The 19,125-nt window shown below is 44.1% G+C and overlaps 1 protein-coding gene across 5 annotated transcripts in view; it reads right to left on the minus strand.

The window, feature by feature from the left end:
• Positions 1-10,391, minus strand: part of PSMF1 (proteasome inhibitor subunit 1) — a 43,307-nt gene extending 32,916 nt beyond the window's left edge. For 3 of the 5 annotated variants that reach the window (XR_014074036.1, XM_081560625.1, XM_081560624.1), the window contains exons 1-3: positions 10,200-10,391; positions 5,724-5,867; positions 512-664 (exon numbers count right to left, since the gene is read on the minus strand). Coding sequence is in view for 4 of the 5 variants with exons in the window: in XM_081560625.1 (XP_081416751.1) it covers positions 512-664; positions 5,724-5,867; positions 10,200-10,205 (303 nt within the window). In the remaining variant the exon portion in view is untranslated. Of the gene's footprint in view, positions 1-511; positions 703-5,723; positions 5,994-10,199 lie in introns of those variants that run through there. The other 2 variants (XM_081560626.1, XM_081560627.1) reach the window with 2 other exon arrangements.
• Between the last annotated feature and the right edge of the window lie 8,734 nt (positions 10,392-19,125).

Consider the following 19,125-nt stretch of genomic DNA (forward strand, 5'->3'; position numbering starts at 1 on the left):
CTTTCCAGGAGGGAAAAGGAGAAGGATAAAGGCTTCAAGGCAGCATAAAGCTATAAGTCATGCATGTCTAAAGAACTAAAAGCACTGCCCTAGGGCTATAATAAGCTTTTTTTGTTTTCTCTCAAGTTGTCCCAGAATGCTGCTGCTGCTGCTGCTAAGTCGCTTCAGTCGTGTGCGGCTCTGTGCGACCCCATGGACTGCAGCCTACCAGGCTCCCCCGTCCATGGGATTTTCCAGGCAAGAGTACTGGAGTGGGTTGCCATTGCCTTCTCTGGTCCCTGAATGAATCTACCTTAATTTATTTCACTATTCCTTTGTGATGGCAAGTACTTCCTTTTACAATAATAGGGAGTAGACATCTTTGAACACAAAGCATTTCTACATTTAGGGTCCTGGCCTCAGAATAAAGTTCCAGAAGTAGGATCACTAGGTAAAGGCTCTTAAATGGGTTTCAAAAAGGCGATCCCAAGGTCCATTCCCAACATCAGACTCTTTGTGACTACAGACTCACCAGCACATTGATGATCATGCTGTTCTCCACAGTGACAGCCTTCACGAGGAGCTTTCTGGACCCATCCTTGGACTCATACCGGAGGACATACAGGTCTTTATTACTGTTCCATTCCACTGGCAGCAGTTCTGATTTCTTATCATTGGGACTCGGCTGACAAGACACCAGAGAGAAAGATCATGACTTCAGATCTGAAAAAAGGAAATTGCAGATAATCTAATCCCGTTCCCTCACTTTACAGATGAGGACATGGAGACTGGGAGAGGTAAAACGTCCAAGGTCCCACAGCAAGTGAGAGATCTATGGTCTCTGGACTCCAGCTCGCGTTCCTCCCTCCCTCTCTCCTGCCTTTGTGACACAGCACTGGAACCTGTCAAGAAGCTACAGTCTTGGTTGAATAATCTCCTCTCCATCTCCCTGCCAAGAATAAGGCCAGTTATCTCAAGGAATACTGTGAAATTCTAAAGACAGTGTTTCTCAAAGTTTTGAATTTCGGCCAACTGCAAAGGCATCATGAAAGTGGTGACTAAAAATACAGATTCTAATGACACCTCTTCAGACTACTGTAGTGGTTTAACAGAAATTATGAACAACTTTCATACAAACACAAAATACAGCATATGTACAAGATAAAAAAAGAATTATAAAATGGACAACTAGGTATCTACAACCAGCTTAAGACAAAGAACGTGGCTTGAGTAGTGTACCCCTAATGAATCTCCCTCCTCTTCCCTGTGGGTAGTCAGTAGTCTGTATTTTAAAAAATTTCCTTACTTTTCCTTATAGTTGTTTTACTATACACAAATCCTAAACATAAGCTGTTTCAAATGTTTTTGAATTTTATATAAATGGCATCCCTTTTGTCATTTTCATTCAGTACTGTTTTGAGAGTTATCCGTAACTACAGCTGATGCACAGTGTGTTCCACTGCTACACAGTTCACGGCCATGTAATGCATCATTGTATGAACATGCTGCAAGTTACACTCACTTGATGGGTATGTGAGGTGTTTCCAACTTATCTGTTACGCTATTATAAATAACGTTGCTATGAACATTCTTGTACACATCTCCTAGTAACATAGAAATGAACTTCTATAAAATATGTCTGGGGAAGAACTTTTAATTTATAAGATAAAGTCAAATTGCTTCCCAAAGTATGGATTTACACTCTCATGAGCAATGTATCAAAGTTCGTGTTTCAAGTGGTCAGAAACATTGCTACTGACCAACTTATTTTTGCCAACCAAATGGATATAAAAATGCATCACTGGGAGTTGTGATGTCCTCCTTTCTTAAAAGAAAAACAAACAAACCCGAGGACTTTCCTTTTACACACTAATGTTTGTGACATAGTGCTCAAACTATTTCTATAGAAAACCCAAAACCTGATTTCCAGGTGGGAAAAGATTTCTTAAACAAGGCCCACAAAAGGAAAAAATGCTATCTTTGACACTGCTCATAATTTAAAGCTTCCGATCAACGACCACCACTACTACTAACGAAGTGAACAGGCAGCCACAGGCTAGGATGAACTATGTGCCATGGCTGCAAATGAAAAAGAATTAATAACTAGTACAAAAAGGGAATGCCTGAAAAATGAACAATAAAAATTGGTAATCCACCTGAAAAACTGGCAAAAGATAAGAGCAAGCAAAAGATAAGAGCAGCTAACTGTATAAAGGGTTGTTCAACTTTACTAGCATTCAGATACCAGGATCCACCCATCCGACTGCTATTATCCATTTTTCTATTTTTTGCCAGGTGTTTGTGTGGGTGTAAGGAGAATGGCAACCTCTAAGTACTGCTGGAGGCTGTTCACACTCATACAGCCCCCTGTGGAGAGCAATTTGGTAATATTTAGTGCCATCAGATAAGCCAATACCCCATGACCCAAAACCTCCACTCCTAAAAGAAATTCTACAAATTCTGGAATATGACAAGGGGTTGTTGGGGGCACCAAAGGGGAGGCAAATTGCACAATATGCCCACAGTACAGCGGTGAGAAGAAACAACTAGATCTAATCACAGTATTAAAGGTAAAACTAAACAACATGACAAACTTTTTTTCAAAAATGAGATTTACAGCTGGGTACCATTTATGTAAAAAGAATAATTAAAACACATGAAAAAAACTTCTGTATTATTTTCATGGATGCATATGTCTATAGCTAAACACAGAGCAAACGGACTGGGGAGATCTGTATTCACGAGACTGTAGTGGGAAGGAGTGGGACCAAAGATGAAAAACAACAACAAAACACAAAGGTCTACGAACACAAACCTCACATATACCAAGGACAACGGGAAGCCAAGAATCGAGATTGTGGGCCTCTCCTCTTTGGTCACCTCTGGGCCTTAGGAATCAAACGAGGAAAGTGGTGCCAAATAAAATTCAAGATGTTGCAACTGGCCTGGTTTCAAACCTGGCTGAATGACAAGGAAACTCACAGGCCTGAAGCAGGGAAATGAAAGTGACAGGAAACAAAAGTGAACCTTATCAGCCAACTCTGCTTAAGAAAGAGAAACTATCCCCTCACCCCCAGCTGGGTAAATCTCCTGTAACATGTTGTAGTGTCCTGGATTTATGGTTTACTCTGGAAGCCAAGAATTTGATAATATGACTTGTCTTTATTGTATCAAGGGCCTCTGAATTTATATTTATACTCTCCATGTACAGTATTCAACCCACCAGAATTTCTTCCTGGATTATAAATTACTGGGCCTGCTCACTGTCCCGTTAACATCTGGCTTCCAGAGCAACAGACACTGAGGTCTGGCGGGGCTGATACCTCTCACTGCAGCAGAACCAGTATTCCCCAGCTCAGTGCCTGCCCTGATACGGGAAAACAGGTGGGACTGAAAGAGACTGGCCTTGGTGATACTAAGTCAAACATGGCATTCAACTGCCTTCTAGACCAGGACATCAATATCAGACCTCCCAAAGAGCTACAACTGGAAAGTAGCCAAAGTACATGGTTGTGTAGTTTAACTCGATTAGATGAAACAAATCTAAGAGCTAAGAGGGAGCTGTGGCAACCCACTCCAGTATGCTTGCCTGGGGTATCCCATGGACAGAGGGGCCCAGCAGGCTACAGAGTTGGGTAGCAGAGTTGGACATGACTTAACAACTAAACAACAAGAGGGAGCTGAGAATTCCCCCAGATCATGGTAAGTCAGGTGCAGAGCTGGGTTTGGCATTCAGAGCTCCTGGTTGTCTGTGTTATGGCTAAAGATCCCCACTCCACAAAGTAAAGACAGCTGTCCCCTTAGGCAAAATCCTGGGGTTGGCAGTATTCTTTAATGGCCGTGAGTGCATCCCAGTATCCCTGGGCTAAAATGTGTCCCAAAAAGATCATTTCAGGCATTTTTCTCTTTTGTCATAATCCCTAGATTTCTACAACAGAAAACAAAATCCTCGAATTCAAGCCTATAGCCACCTCTATTCCCTTGCCACCTAAACCACCTGACATAGCTGTAAAGTTAAAGTTCTTATGAGGTGTGGTGCTGACTTCAAGAGAGAAATCCACATTCAATACTGAATTTTTGATTGAAAATGCATCGTTCTTCTAATCAAGTTTTATGTACACAATTTTCCTGAACCAGAGGATATAGAACCAAAGAGAAAAGCAGACAATTTAGCTTTCTATTTAACTGTCAACATATTAAATGATCAAGTACACGATTGTAGGACCTTCCTCTCTCTTATCACCCCTAGAACGGTGGGAAGCAGGAGGCGGCTGCTTCAGACAAACATTCTCTGAACTTTGCAAACACTGCTGGTCTCAGCTGAGTCTGCTGGCCCCATGCTGGAAAACTAAAACCTCTCTTGAATAAACTTATAGGAAAGATACTCCTCCAAAAGGCTTCTACTCTGAATGAAAGTAAACACAGAAGTGAGAGGAGGACAAGCACAACCTGAGCCCCAGCAGCATTTAAGGGCAAAGAGAAGCAAAAATACCCCACGCTACAGTGCGCAACACAAACACCCATCCCCCAGGGGCACATGCTTGACCTAGCACTGGGGTGGACAGATGGACAGTGGGCAATGCTTTCCAAACCCCCACCTGCACTCTCCTGGGCACCCCCCCCCACCAAGAGGTCTGGAGCCAGAAACTTTTTCTGTTTTGCATGAACTCAACATGTGGCACGGTAAACAGAGTGTACCTCTGAGATTCAGCCAGGGATCTTTTTTTAGACTAAATCATGTTCTTTCTTAAAACTTGGAAGCCTGGAGTACATGACAGGGAAATGGTGGCGGTTAGGAGGAGGCAATAATCTACACGAACTGATGTCCCTAAGCTGTCAAAGTGTCTCCAACAGAGTTGCTGACAGGATTTGTGCAGGAAGGGGTCCAGGTCAGTGCTCACTGGAAGCTGATGTGTACAATGACTGTGTGGGGAAGAGTCACAGGGAAGGGGCAGGGAAGTTGGGAGAACGCTACAGCAAAGAATCAAGTGAGGCAGGCTGGGCCCAGCAGTCCTGGCGCTCTGTAGGGACTAGCAACAAGACCCCCGGCTGTAAGAGGCAGTCTGAGGATGGGAGAGCAGGAGGGGCTGCTACTGTAGGGACAGCTATGGTGAAGGAAAGTTTACTTGGCCTTCACACCCAGGATGCACGTGTGTACATGCTGGGGAGGTGGCTGTTGGCCTGGAGCCTGAGGTCAAGATGACAATGGTGAGTGGGCAGCACAGGGCCCTGCGGTATAGAGTGAAGGGTGTCGAGCCCTCTCGGCTCTTGACTGGAGCTGAGTCCAAGCGCTCTCCGATACTGGTATCCCTCTATACCGGTGCTTGGATCCAGGTGAACGCTCCAGTACAGTAGGAGGGTGGTACTGAATACAGCCCTCACCCCATCCAGCTGCTTGTGAAGGAGTTCGGTGGAGTTCGGGTAGGTGAGGAGTGCTCGAGGGAGTTTATTACCCCCGTTTCGGTGCCAGAGGGCACAATCCCAGCCTGGGAGAACGCCAGCTGGTGCTGGAGCGAGTTTCTGACCCTGGGTTTTCAAATCATGTTGTGCCAGCTAGAATGGAACAATAGAGCACCTCCCTGAACCGCAGACTACAGGTACCAAAGCTGTCATGAGCCTCAGGGCCCGGACCTGGGAAGGGGAAAGGTCGGGCACTCTGGACCAGGCCTCTGGTCTTTGGATTCGGGCAGAAGACGCCTCCCGCCTCCACCCTGGTCCCACGCCACCCTGGCTCCGTGGCGTACCTGGTCGCCGGCACCCAAGCCGTAGTAGCCGTGCGTGACCACCTCCCAGTGCAGGAAGCAGACGAGCGCGTCCTGCGCGCAGGTGATGGCCGGCGCAGCCGACGCGAACAGTACCTCCAAGCCAGCCATGGGCGACCCTGGCTCCTGCGGGCGGAGGAAGGGAGGGAGAAAGTGCAGTGAGCCGACTGGGCCCTCACAATACTGCTGACTCCTCTCCGCTACTCCAAGTTGTGGTCTAGTGTCAACCTGCGCGACCAAAATGGAGACGCCAAGGGGTGGGGGTGTGGCCACCGGAAGTAACTTCCAACTCCCGCGCTGCCGCGCGAGAGCGCCCGGCTGGAAACAGAGGGAAGACTCTTAAAGGTTCCGCCAGGCAGAACGTGGGCAGGGCAGGACCCCGGGGAGCGAGGTCCTTCAAAGCTGGAATCGCCATCTTCTCTGTAGGTGGTAGGTGTGCTACACGTAGGTTGGGGCATCGTTGAAGAGAGGCTACCTTTGTTTTGAGTCACAGACTTCTGCAAAATAGGGTGGGCATCTGCTGGTAGGAGAAGAGATTACGAAATAAGGTTAAAACATATTCGTAGTAATAGTTGGCACTTAATGCAGTGCTTGCTCCATGGAACGTTATTGTAAATGTTTTACTTCTGTTAATTTATTTAATCCTCAAGGCTTAACCCTATAAAGTTGGTATTTGATAGCTCCATTTTGCAGATGGGTAAACAGACACACGGGGCTTCCCAGGTGGCTCAGTGATAAAGAATCTGCCTGCTAAGCAGGAGAGGCGGGTTCTATCCCTCGGTCCGGAATATTCCCTGTAGAAGGAAATGGTAACCCACTCCAGTTTTCTTGCCTGGGAAATCCCATGGACACAGGTGTCTGGTGGGCTACAGTCCATGCATTCACAAAAAAGTAGGACACGATTTAGTGACTACACAACAGCAACACACACACACAGAGGGGTGTATTTGACTAAGATGAGTGAACAGTAGAGATGGTACTGCAATCTAGCAGTCTGGCTTGTTGGATAACATTTATTAAATGTTTATTGTGTGCTGGATCCTGGGTGAAAAACTTCATGTCACTCTATCAAATGTTTCATGAAATATGTTCCATTATCATTCCCATTTTGCAGATTTAGCTCAGATGGAAAAGAATCTGCCTGTAATGTGTGAGGCCTGGGTTCCATCCCTGGGTCGGGAGGGTCCCTTGGAGAAGGGAATGGCAACCCACTCCAGTGTTCCTGCCTGAAAAATCCCATGGACAGAGGAGCCTGGTGAGCAACAGTCCATGGGGGTCTCAAAGAGTTGGACACAACTGAGAGACTAATACTTTCATTTTTCACTTGGAGAATGGAAGCTGCTTCCCCCAAGAAGACACAACTGCTGACTATAGAGCCGATCTACTTCCAAATGTCAGTCATTTATTTGACTGTCTTCTTCCTGATTTTTACCACTTACTGATTTACTCAAATGGGCTTCCCCTGGTGGCTCAGACAGTAAAGTGTCTGCCTGCAGTGCAGAAGACCCAGGTTCGATCCCTGGGTCGGGAAGATCCCCTGGAGAAGGAAATGGCAACCCACTCCAGTACTCTTGCCTGGAAAATTCCATGGACAGAGGAGCCTTGTAAGCTACAGTCCATGTGGTTGCAAAGAGTCGGACACGACTGAGCGACTTCACTTCACTTCACTCAAATAAATTTAGTTTTCCGATCCCATCCAGCACCCATCCAGCAAGCCACCATCATCCCCCACTTGAATGTCTGCACCAACCACTAAATTGCCTTACTCCATCTCTGACTCCGGAAAGTCTGTTCTACACTCTGCAACTAGAGATTCTGTTAGAACACACACCAGATCACATCCCTCCTCTGCTTGAAACCTCCCAGGATTCCCATCACACTCAAAAGAAATCCTTCCCCTTGGTCTGCAGGAACCATCATCTGATCTGTGTTCCCCACCCTTGCCTCTCTCTCAGACATTAACTCCTTCAACTCCCCTCTCATCCTCTGCACTCTTGACTTCCCTCGCCTTTCACACCCACATCTGATCCAACTTTACCCTCAATGTATTATGAATCTAATCACTTCCTCCCACCTCCACTGCCTCCCCCTGGACTGCTCTTTCCCCAAAGAGCTGCATGGTTTACTCCTTCATTTTAAGTGACTCCTTCCCTCACCTCCTCTCAGCCTCAGCAGAGGGCTTCCCTGACACCCCAGCTAAATAACATCCTATCTTAACCCCTTTATTGTTCAGTCACTCAGTTATGTCTGACTCTTTGCAACCCCATGGATTGCAGCACACCAGGCTTCCCTGTCCACACCATCTCTTGGAGCTTGCTGAAACTCATGTCCATTGAGTTGGTGATGCCATCCAACCATCTTGTCCTCTGTTGTCCCCTTCTCCTCCTGCCTTCTATCTTTTCCAGCATCAGGGTCTTTCCCAATGAGTCGGCTCTTCGCATCAGATGGCCAAAATATTGGAGCTTCAGCTTCAACATCAGTTCTTCCAATGAATATTCAGGATTGATTTCCTTTAGAATTAACTGGTTTGATATTCTTAAAGTCCAAGGGACACTTAAGTCTTCTTCAGTACCACAGTTGGAAAGCATCGATTGTTCGGCACTCAGCCATCTTTATGGTCCAACTCTTACATCCATTCATGACTACTGGAAAAACCATAGCTTTGACTATATACAGATCTTTGTCAGCAAAGTAATGTCTCTGCTTCTTAATATTCTGTCTAGCTTTGTCATAGCTTTATCTTAATCCCTTACCTTGCTTTCTTTCCTGCAAAGCATTAATGATAACCTGACACTATGCTAAATATTTATTTGCTTAATAATTGGATGACTGGTTTACCACTGAACTGTGACAAGGGAGAAGGGACCATGTCTGTCTAGTGCACAGGTGTACTTTAATGCTTCGCTGGTTCAATATATACTTATTGAATGAATGAATGGTGAATGCATGAAATATTGGCCTGGGCTCAGCCCAGTGGGGCCAGTTTCACCCTTTTGAAATCCACTACTCACTTTGTTAGCTAGCCCAGTACTTCTCCAAATTTTGTGTTCTTGGGGTTTCCCTGGATGCCCAGGTTCTTGAATCCCATTTGCAAAGATTCTGGTTGAGCATGTCTGAGGCAGAGTGCAGGTAGGTCAACCACACATTGGGTGGTGCCAAAGCTGGTGACCACGGAACTCCTGACGTGTATTGGCGGTGCTACCAGTGACATAAAGCTGCCCTTTGCACTGAGAAATTTTGCACTTGCAAGCTTCCTACTTTTGCTTACTGTGTCCCTTCTGCAGTGTCCTTCCCCATTATTTTAAATTCTCACCTATTCATTCATTCACTAATTCATGAAACCTCCATAGGCTGGATCGCCATGAATAGTGATGCAAGCTGTGCACTGCACAAAAGTAGCAGCCCCATTCCTAAGTGTCTACTATGAGTCAGGCCCAGATGACCAAGCCGTAGTTCCTGCCTTTATGGAGTTCACTGTCTAATGGTTAAAAAAAATGACGGAGATAAACCAGTGTGAAAACTTCCACGGCAGAGGGGCACTTGGAGGACTGTACCAGGCAGCTGGTACTGTGTGATTGGCGGGTCACTGTTGCATGAGTAAGACCTTCCCCCATCTCCTCTGCTCACAGTTAATTACTCTCTGTTAGGGCAGGTAGCCTCAGTGGGGTGCCAAAGGATGGGCATGGACAGTGAGATCTATCATGTTCAGTAGGGAGGAGAATTTTATCACTGAAAGTTGGTTAGAATGACTGGTTCATAGTGATAAGAAAAGTAGACTGGCTGTTGGTCCATTATATTACTGCTTGTAAGTGTTTTAAAGGCAAAGTCCCCACCACCTCCACCATTGCCTGAACCTGGGCAGATGGCTCCCCTTGGTTTGGCCATTGCTTTGCATACAATTGGTTACAGCTCACAGAACTTTGCTTCCTTGTGATACATCATCCCTGTTAGCTTGGGTTCCCGCAGAAGCCAGCTTGAGATGAGGATTTGAGTGGTTTACTGGGGAGCTGATTCCAGGAAATAGCAGTAAGGAGGTAGAGAAGTGAGACAGGGAATGGAAGGGAGCCAATGTATGTTATGTGCTCATGCCAGGATGCTACCTGTGGGCACCTGAAGCTCAGTCCTGCCAGGCAACTCTGAGAAGCAGTGTAAGACATGTCTCAGACTTGTTTCAGTGGAAGGCGAGGCAAGCGGGGTGTTTTGTTCACTCACTCCCTTCTGCCACAGTTCAAGGTCTGTGGGCCAGCAGCCAGCATGGAATAGGCACTAGCATCTGGGTATTGAAAGAATGAAGTGAGCTCTGTCTCTTGCACTAGGCTGGGAATCCCTTGAGACCAGGACTGTGTTCCATTCACTCTGGACAGGGCCCTCTATGAATGGAAGCAAATGGGGGAATCCTCTGGGGCTGAAGGTTGTCTGTGCCCTGCCCCCAGTCCATCTAGCATTTTGTGAACTTACCGCCATCAACAAGAGTTTCAGTTGTCTCTGTGAGGCTTGTGAGTGGCAGAGAAGGAAGGCTGGTAGAAGGTGCCTCCCTGGCTGGGCCCCCGCTGCCTGGGCTGTTCAGAGTCCATGCCAGAGATCAGGGCCCAGGATGATGGAAGAACATGGCAAGTTGTTGCACCCACCAGTTCTTGGTTGCCAAGTGACAGCAATATGCATATTCCAAGTTCCTTGGAAACTATCTCCCTGGAAACTGTGAAAAAGTGAGCTGAGAAGCAGGATCCAGATGAACAGTGAGGTGGAATCATTCACCACTGGAATCCTGCCCCTTTGGCCTAACATCAGTCCAACCACTATACCTCCTCCAGGAAGCCCTCCATGATTGATACTATTCAGTAGTATCTGAACTTCCCATTTGCCTTGTCAATGGGGTGCCCAGCATATTTGACACCCAGAGGGGATAATTCTTTAGGAATATATATATATTATATAATTTTAATATAACTCTGTTAGTTTTTTGAAAGTTTTTTATTGTGGTAAAATATATATAACAAAATTTAGTTATGTTAATGATTTAGAAGTATATGGTGCAGTGGTATTAAATACATACATATGGTTGTGAAATCACCAACATTCATCTTCAGAACTCATTTCATTTTGCAGTACTAAAGCTTTGTACCCATTAAACATTAACTCCCCATCTTCCTCTCTTCCCAGTCCCTGGAAATCACCATTCTACTTTCTGTCTCTAAGGATTTGACTACTCTAGATACCTCATTTTAGTGGAATCACATAGTATTGTCTTTTTGTAACTGGCTTATTTCACAGCTAAATGTCTTCAAGATTGATCCATATTGTAGCATGTGTCAGAATTTCCTTCCTTTTAAAGGCTGAATAAAATTCCAAATATATATGTATATATCTATTAATATATCACATATATGGGCTTCCCAGGTGACTTAGTGGTAAAGAATCTGCCTGCCAAGTAGGAGATGTGAATTAAATCCCTGGGTTGGGAAAATCCCCTGGAGAATTTTTTTTTTTTTTAATAAATTTATTTATTTTAGTTGGGGGCTAATTACTTTACAATATTGTAATAGTTTTTGCCATACATTGACATGAATCAGCCATGGGTTTACATGTGTTCCCCTTCCTGGACCCCCCACCCACCTCCCTCCCCATCCCATCCCTCTGGGTCATCCCATTGCCCCGGCTCTGAGCCCTTGTCTCATACATCGAACATGGAATGGTGTTCTGTTTCACATATGATAATATACATGTTTCAATGCTATTCTCCCAGAACGTCCCACCCTCACCTTCTCCCTCAGAGTCCATAAAATTGGAGAATTAAATGGCAACCTGCTCTAGTATTCTTGCCTGGAAAATCCCATGGACAGAGGAGCCTGGCGGCCTACAGTCTGTGAGGTTGCAAAGAGTCAGACACAACTTAGCAACTAAACAACAAATGACAGATATATATCTATATATCTGTTCACATATCTATCTCTACAGTGGAATATCTGTATCTATTGCATTTTGCTTATCCACTCATCTGTTGGTGGACACTTGGGTTGCTTCCACCTTTTGGCTATTATGAACCATGCTTCTGTGAACATGTGTATACAAATATTTCTTGAAGACCTTGATTTCAGTTGTTTTGAATATATACGCAGAAGTAGAATTCTTGAACCAATGGTTAATTTTATGAGGAATCACCATACTGGTTTCTACTGGGGCTGTAACATTTTACATTCCCACCAACAGTACACGTGGGTTCACATTTCTCCACATTTTCGCCAACATTTGTTATTTTCTGTTTTGTTTTTGATAGTGGCCATGCTAATGGGAATGAACTGATATCTCTTTATGGTTTTGATTTGCATTTCCCTAATGATTAGCGATGTTGAGCATCAGTTCATGTGCTTATAGGCCATTTGTATATCTTCTTTGAAGAACTGTCTGTGCAAGTCCTTTGCCCATTTTTGAATTAGGTTGTTTTGGGATAGACTTTATTGTTTAGAGCAGTTTCAGATTCACAGCAGAAACTGAAAGGAAGTTATAGAGATTTCCTATATACTCTCTCCCACAACACATGCACAGCCCCTCCCTTTTTCAACATCCCCCAAAGAATGGTATAGTTTTTACAGTTGGTGAACTTACATTTACGCATCATTATCACCACAGATCTTAGTTTACATCACTGTTCATTCTTGGTGTTGTACATTCTATAGGTTTGAACAGACGTATAATGACATGTTTCTGCCATCATGGATTCATACAGAGTAATTTCACTGCCTTAAAAATCTTTTTCCCCCCACCTATTTATCCCTTCCTCCCTCTTAATCCTTGGTAACCACCATTCTTTTTACTTCTTCATAGTTTGCCTTTTCCAAAATGTTACACATACAGTATGTAGTCTTTTCAGACTGGCTTCTTTCACTTAGTAATATACATTTACAATTCTTCCATGTATTTTCATGGCTTGATACCTTGGTGTTTTGGGGGTTTTTTTGTTTGTTTTTTTGCTTATCTGCTTTTGTTCTTAGCTTTGCATGACATTCCGCTCCTAGAGGGGTAAATGGCAACCCACTCCAGTATTCTTGCTGGGAAAATCCTATGGACAGAGGAGCCTCGTGGGCAAAGTCTGTAGGGTTGCAGAGTCAGACATGACTGAGCAACTGAGCACCCACATATAACATTCCACTATCAGGATGCACCTGTTTACCCATTCACTTACTGAAGGACATCTTGGTTGTTTCTGAGTTTAAGCAAATGTAAGTAAAGCTGCTATAAACATACATGTGCAGGCATTTGTGTGAGCGTAAGTTTTGAACTTCGTTGGGTAAATACCATGGACCATAATTCCTGGATTGCATGAGAAGAGTATGTTCAGTTTTGTAAGAAGCTGCCAAACTGTCTTCCAAAATAGCTGTACCATTTTGCATCCCCACCAGCAATGAGTTCCTGTTGCTTCATATTCTCACTAGCATTTCATGCTGTCGGTGTTTGGAATTTTGGCCATTCTAATAGGTGTGTAGTGATAGCGCATTGTTTTCATTTGCATTTCCCTGATCACGTATGATGTGTAGTATCTTTCCATATGCTTATGTATATCTTCTATGATGAGGTGTCTGTTCAGGTCTTTGGCCCAATTTTTAATTATGTTGGTTGTTTTCTTACTGTTGAACAACTCGTTGTTGTTAAGAATTCTTTGTTTATTTTAGATTAAAATCCTTTATCAGATATGACTTTTGCAAATTTTTTTCCCAGTTTATGGCTTGTCATTTTATTCTCTTGACTGTGTGTTTAGCAGAGCAGACTTCTAAAATTTTAATGAAGTTCAGCTGATTGGTTCTTTCTTTCATGAATTGTGCCTTTGGTGTTGTATCTAAAAAGTCATCACCAGACCCTAGGTTATCTACATAACATCTCCTACATTGTCTTCTAGGAGTTTTATAGTTTTGCATTTTATGTTTAGGTCTGTGATTCCTTTTGAGTTAATTTTTGTGAAGGATGTAAGGCCTGTGTCCAGATTCTTTTGTTTGTTTGCATGTGTGTATCTAGCTGTTCCAGCACTGTTTGTTAAAAAGACTATCATTCTTCCATTATATCACCTTTACTCCTTTGTGAAAGATCAGCTGACTCTATCTATTTGGGTGCATTTCTAGGCTCTCTGCTATGGTCCATTGATCTCTTTGTAATTCTTTCACCAGTACCACATTGTCCTGATTACCATAGCTTTATAGTAAGTCTTGAAGTCGGGTAATTGATCTCCTTCAATATAGTGTTCACTATTCTGGGTTTTTCACCTCTCTACGTAAACTTTGGAATAAGTTGATATCCACAAAATAACTTGTGGTTTTGATTGGGACTGCACTGAATCCATAGATCAAGTTTGAAAGACCTGACATCTTAATACTACTGAGTCTTCCTAATCTTTGAATATGGAATGTCTCGCTATTTAGTTCTTTGATTTCTTTCATCAGAGTTGTTTGTAGTTTCCCTCACATAGATCTTGAATTGAGATTTTGTGTGTGTGTGTATGTCTGGTAGAGTTTGAAAAGTTATTTATGTGTTCTGGGTATTAATCCCTTATTAGATATATAATTTGTAAATATTTTTCTCTCATTCTGTGGGTTGCTTTTTACTCTATTGATCGAGTTTTAGGATGTACAAAAGTTTTAAATTTTCATGAAGCCCAATTTGTTTATTTATTTTTTGTCATTGCCTGTGCTTTTGGTATCAGATCCAGGAAATCACTGCCAAATTTAATATTATGTAGCTTTTGCCCTGTTTTATTCTAAGAGTTTTATAGTTTTAGATCTCACATTTAGGGCTTTGGTCCATTTTGAGTTAAGTTTGGTGTTTGGTGTGAGATAGGGATTCATCTTCATTCTTCTGCATATGGATATCCAATTTTCCTAGCACCATCATTTGTTGTAAAGAGTGTCCTTCCCCTGTGAATGGTCTTGGCACCCTTGTCAAAAATCATTTAACTATATATGCAAGGGTTAATTTCTGGGCTCTTATTTCTGTTCCATTGGTCTATATATCTGTCCTTTATGCCAGTACTACACTCTTTTGATTACTGTAGTAGCTTTGTAGTAATTTTTGAAATCAGAAGTGTGAGTTCTCCAGTGAAACATTAAAGTAATAATCACTTGAGATAACCAGTAAAAACTACTTTCCTGATTCATTCTTTTTTTCACGAAAGTATAACTTGTATCTAACAGGTCTTCTCTGGTAGTTCAGTGGTAAAGAATCTACCTGCAATGCAAGAGATGTGGGTTTGATCCCTTGGTTGGGAAGATTCCCTGGAGAAGGAAATGGCAACCCACTCCAGTATTCTTGCCTGGAAAATGCCATGGACAGAGGAACCTAGTGGCTACAGTCAATGGGGTCACAAAAGAGGGGGACACAACTTGGCAACTAAACAACAACAACAACATAACTTACTATAGTACAAATCCTTCTTTTTAGTGTATAGTTCTATGTTTTGACAAATGTATACAATCCTGTAACCACCACATGGTCTAGATATTTCTAGAAAGCAGAGATTTTTTTTTAAAACATCTTTATGGAAGTATAATTTGCATACAATAAAATTACTGATTCAATTGTACACTTAAGTAGGTTTTGAAAGATGTATCGTGAAATTGCTCAATCGCTCAATCGTGTCCAACTCTTTGCGACCCCATGGACCGTAGCCTACGAGACTCCTCCATCCATGAAATTTTCCAGGCAAGAGTACTGGAGTGGGTTGCCATTTCCTTCTCCAGCAGATCTTCCTCACGCAGGGATCGAACCCAGGTCTCCCGCATTGCAAGCAGATGCTTTTACCATCTGAGCCACCAGGGAAGCTGTTTGAAAGATGTATAAACCAGTGTAATCACCATGATAGTCAAGATATAGCGCATTCACATTACTCCAAAAAGTTTGCTCATGCCCCTCTACAATTGATCACTCCAACCTCTTGCTCATTTGACTACTGATCTGCTTTCTATCTCTACAGATTAATTTGGCCCCCTCTTAAAATTCCATCAAAAAGAATGTCAGTTAGGGGGTCCTGGGAAGCAGATCTCAGGATGGAGTTAGCAGTGCTAGAGATTTATTGCAGAGAAGGCTTATGAAAGAGAAAGGGGAGCATAAGTAGGAGTAGCTGAGAAGGCTTTTCATTCCATGATGTGGGTCTGACACCTGTGAAAGAAGAGAGGGAAGAAATGAAAATTGTGCAGGCAGAGGCTCAGGCTTTGGTGCAGTTCCGAGTAAATCTCAGCAGGCTCAGAGCAAAGATTCCCGTAGAGTCCCATGTCGGGCAGAAACAGTCAAGCACTGCTTTGCACTCCCTCAGCGACCTGTCACTGGGAGAACGGCCATGAAGAGCATGGCCTCAGCATTATCCCAAAGGTGCTACAGCTATGGGCTGTTGGAGAACTTCACTCTTCACAGGTGATTGGCAATTTCTTTCTTGAAGAGAGACTGGCACCCTTCCACGGCTGACACATAAAACATACAGTCTTTTTTTTTGCCTGGTTTTTATCTGTCATCGTAGTGTCTGAGGTTCATCTGTGTTGTTCTATGTGTCAGTTCCTTCCTTTTTATTTCTGAATAATGTTCTGCTCTATGGCTGTACCACAGTTTATCTTACTGATGGACATTTTGGTTATTTCCAGTTCTGGGTAATTGTGAATAATGCTGCTATTAACGTTCATGTACTTGGGGAAACTCCGGGAGATAGTGAGGGACAGGGAGGCCTGGTGTCCTGCAGTCCATGGGGTCAGAAAGAGTCAGACACAACTTAGTGACTGAACAGCAACAACAACACAGGTCTTGGTGTGGACGTATGTTTTCATTCGTCTTGGGTACATTGCTAGAGTGGGATTGCTGGGTCATATGGTGGTAGTGTATAAGAAACTGCCAAATGGATTTCCAAGGTAGCTGTGCTATATTTGACTCCAAGGACCATGAATGAGAGCCCTAGTTAGTCCACATCCAGCTGGAATGGATTTCATATGAAAAATTGAGGGCTTACAAAGCTGTTGAATGTATCGAAATGTAAAGATCAGGCTGGAGGCAGCTTTCAAAGAGTCTGGAAATGGCAGAAACCACAGAAAACCACTAGCAGTGATCGCAGCTGCCTCCTGTCCTGAGGCTGTGTTCAGAGAAAAGCCTGCAGAGGTATCTGCAAAATCGAATCCTAAAACTCCTGATTCTGCTGCTGCTATTGGAGAAGCAGTAACGTGCCTTTGCCACCTCTCATTGTCTGAAGCTAACCTGGAACTCTGATGGCAAGTCAGCACAGAATTTTTGTGTATGCATGTGTGTGTGTGAGTGTGTGTAGAACAGGACTGGTACTGAGGCTTTAACAGATAAATTGGCCAATGAGTATTATCTCATTTAATTCTCATAGCTCTTTAAGGTAGAAACTATTATGATCTTCATTTTTAAAAAGAAAAGTAAGACTAAGCAGGGCTTCCCTGGTGGTTCAGTGGGTAAGGAGTCCACCTGCAATGCAGTAGATGCAAGAGGCGCACATGTTCGATCCCCAGGTTGGGAAGATCCCCTGGAGGAGGGCATGGCAACCCACTCCAGTATTCTTGCCTAGAGAATCCCATGGACAGAGGAGCCTGGCAGGCTACAGTCCACAGGGTCGCAAACAGACACAATTGAAGCGATTGAATACACATGCACAAGACACAGCAAGTTTGTACAGTTGCTCCTAAGTGTGGACACAGTCAGGATTTGCACCAAATGGTATGTCTGCATGCTACATCAGCACATGGTTTTGCCTGCAGACAGCATCACAAGAGCTTGCAGGCACCCAAGTTTGTGTTCCAAGGTCTACGCAGTAAAGCGTGAGAAAACTGTGACTAAGTTTTTCAGGTCTCAGCTGGAGGCAGGAAAGGCTGAGAATAGGGGAAAGGGGTTCAAACTGGGAGCAGAAAAATGGCCCAGGACCTCCAACCACAGGGACACATGGAGGGTCCATGCACAGACAAGGGAAGCCACAAGAGGGCGCTTGGGCCTACCCAAATGTCCACTGAAGACAGCCATGCAGAGTAAAGTATATGTTTTCCTTTTGATTCTTTCTATCTGGAGGTTCAGGGGAGCCCTAGATTGGAGACACCAAAGCAGGCTTTGTCCAAAGTGTAGTCAGAGTTTTCATGCGTGGAAATACCTGCTTTTAGCTCTGGCCATTGTTGACCTCAGAGAGACACAGTCCTCAGGGATCCAAGTCCCAGGGGGCACAAAGAGTCTGCTCTGCTGTTTCTGAAGCCATTCCCCACTTCTTTTAGCAGATATCTTCGCATTTATCTTTTCAGATTTGGTCCTGATCCTTCCCCCTACCCATTACCCAACCATGTCCAGCTCCAGCCCCAAAGTCTCATCAGGTATTTGCCCCCCCTTGGTCAGGCAGGTGGGGATGGGTGACCAGCCTCACCCTGAAAGGCTTGGTGTTCCTGTAGCTATAACATCAGTTTCAGGAGCACTAGAATTTGTGTCTGTTTGGTTCACTGCTGTATCTCTACCTCCTAGAACAGAACGGTGCCTTGCATACATAGTAGATGCCTAATGAATACTTGTTGAATTAATGAACACATAGAGGAGGGAAAGGTGTCCAGGTCTTGGAGTCAAGCAACTTGGTTTATATCTCAACCTCACTGTTCACTTTTCAACTTTGGGAAATGACTTCTCAAATTGACAGATAGGGGCTACAGTGGTCTCTCCCCAAGGGTTGTTGGGAGGATTCCTGGAGATGATGTCACCAAAGCACCTCCCACAGTGCCTGGCACGTGGCAGGGGCTCCTAAGTGATGGCTCATTATTTGAGATAACGAGGCCTTGGGAAATAGCACTATTTATTGAGGATTTTCCATGTGTCTGGCACTTGGCTTACATTATCTAATTATCTTAACTACTTCATGAGAGGTTAACTAGCTCAGAGAGAGGTTAAATAACTTGCCCAGGGTCACACACTGGTTGAGAAGAAAACCTTGGGCTTGAGTCTAGGCCTTGGAGACCTAGCATGAAGCCTGCAGCATGCAAAGTTGGACTTCCAGGGTTCAAGTACAGGCTCCAGCACTTGCAAACTGACCATGGGCGATCTTCTCAGTGGGGAGATGTAGGAAGGGACAGAGGGGGCCACCACATAGGCCTGGACTGTTCTTTAGGATCTGCAGGGGCCAAAGGCATGGCCAGCTGTAGTACTGCAGCCTCATTCCCTTGAGACTGAGTGACCTGCCACAGCCTCTGGGAGCTGCCCTGTTTCCACAGCACCACCTGGCCCCTGTCACATGCACCAGACCATTTCCAAATATATCTCTTGGACTCTACCTGAAGTTGGATTCACAGTCTAGTCTAGGAGGCAGGACACACAAACAGCTCTAAAAGAGGAAATTGTTGGCCTTAGCCGTGTGAAGTGAAAAGTTAAAGTGTTAGTT

Source organism: Giraffa tippelskirchi, chromosome 13, assembly GCF_054371585.1.
Source record: "Giraffa tippelskirchi isolate mGirTip1 chromosome 13, T2T-mGirTip1v1.2.pri, whole genome shotgun sequence".
NCBI lineage: Eukaryota > Metazoa > Chordata > Mammalia > Artiodactyla > Giraffidae > Giraffa > Giraffa tippelskirchi.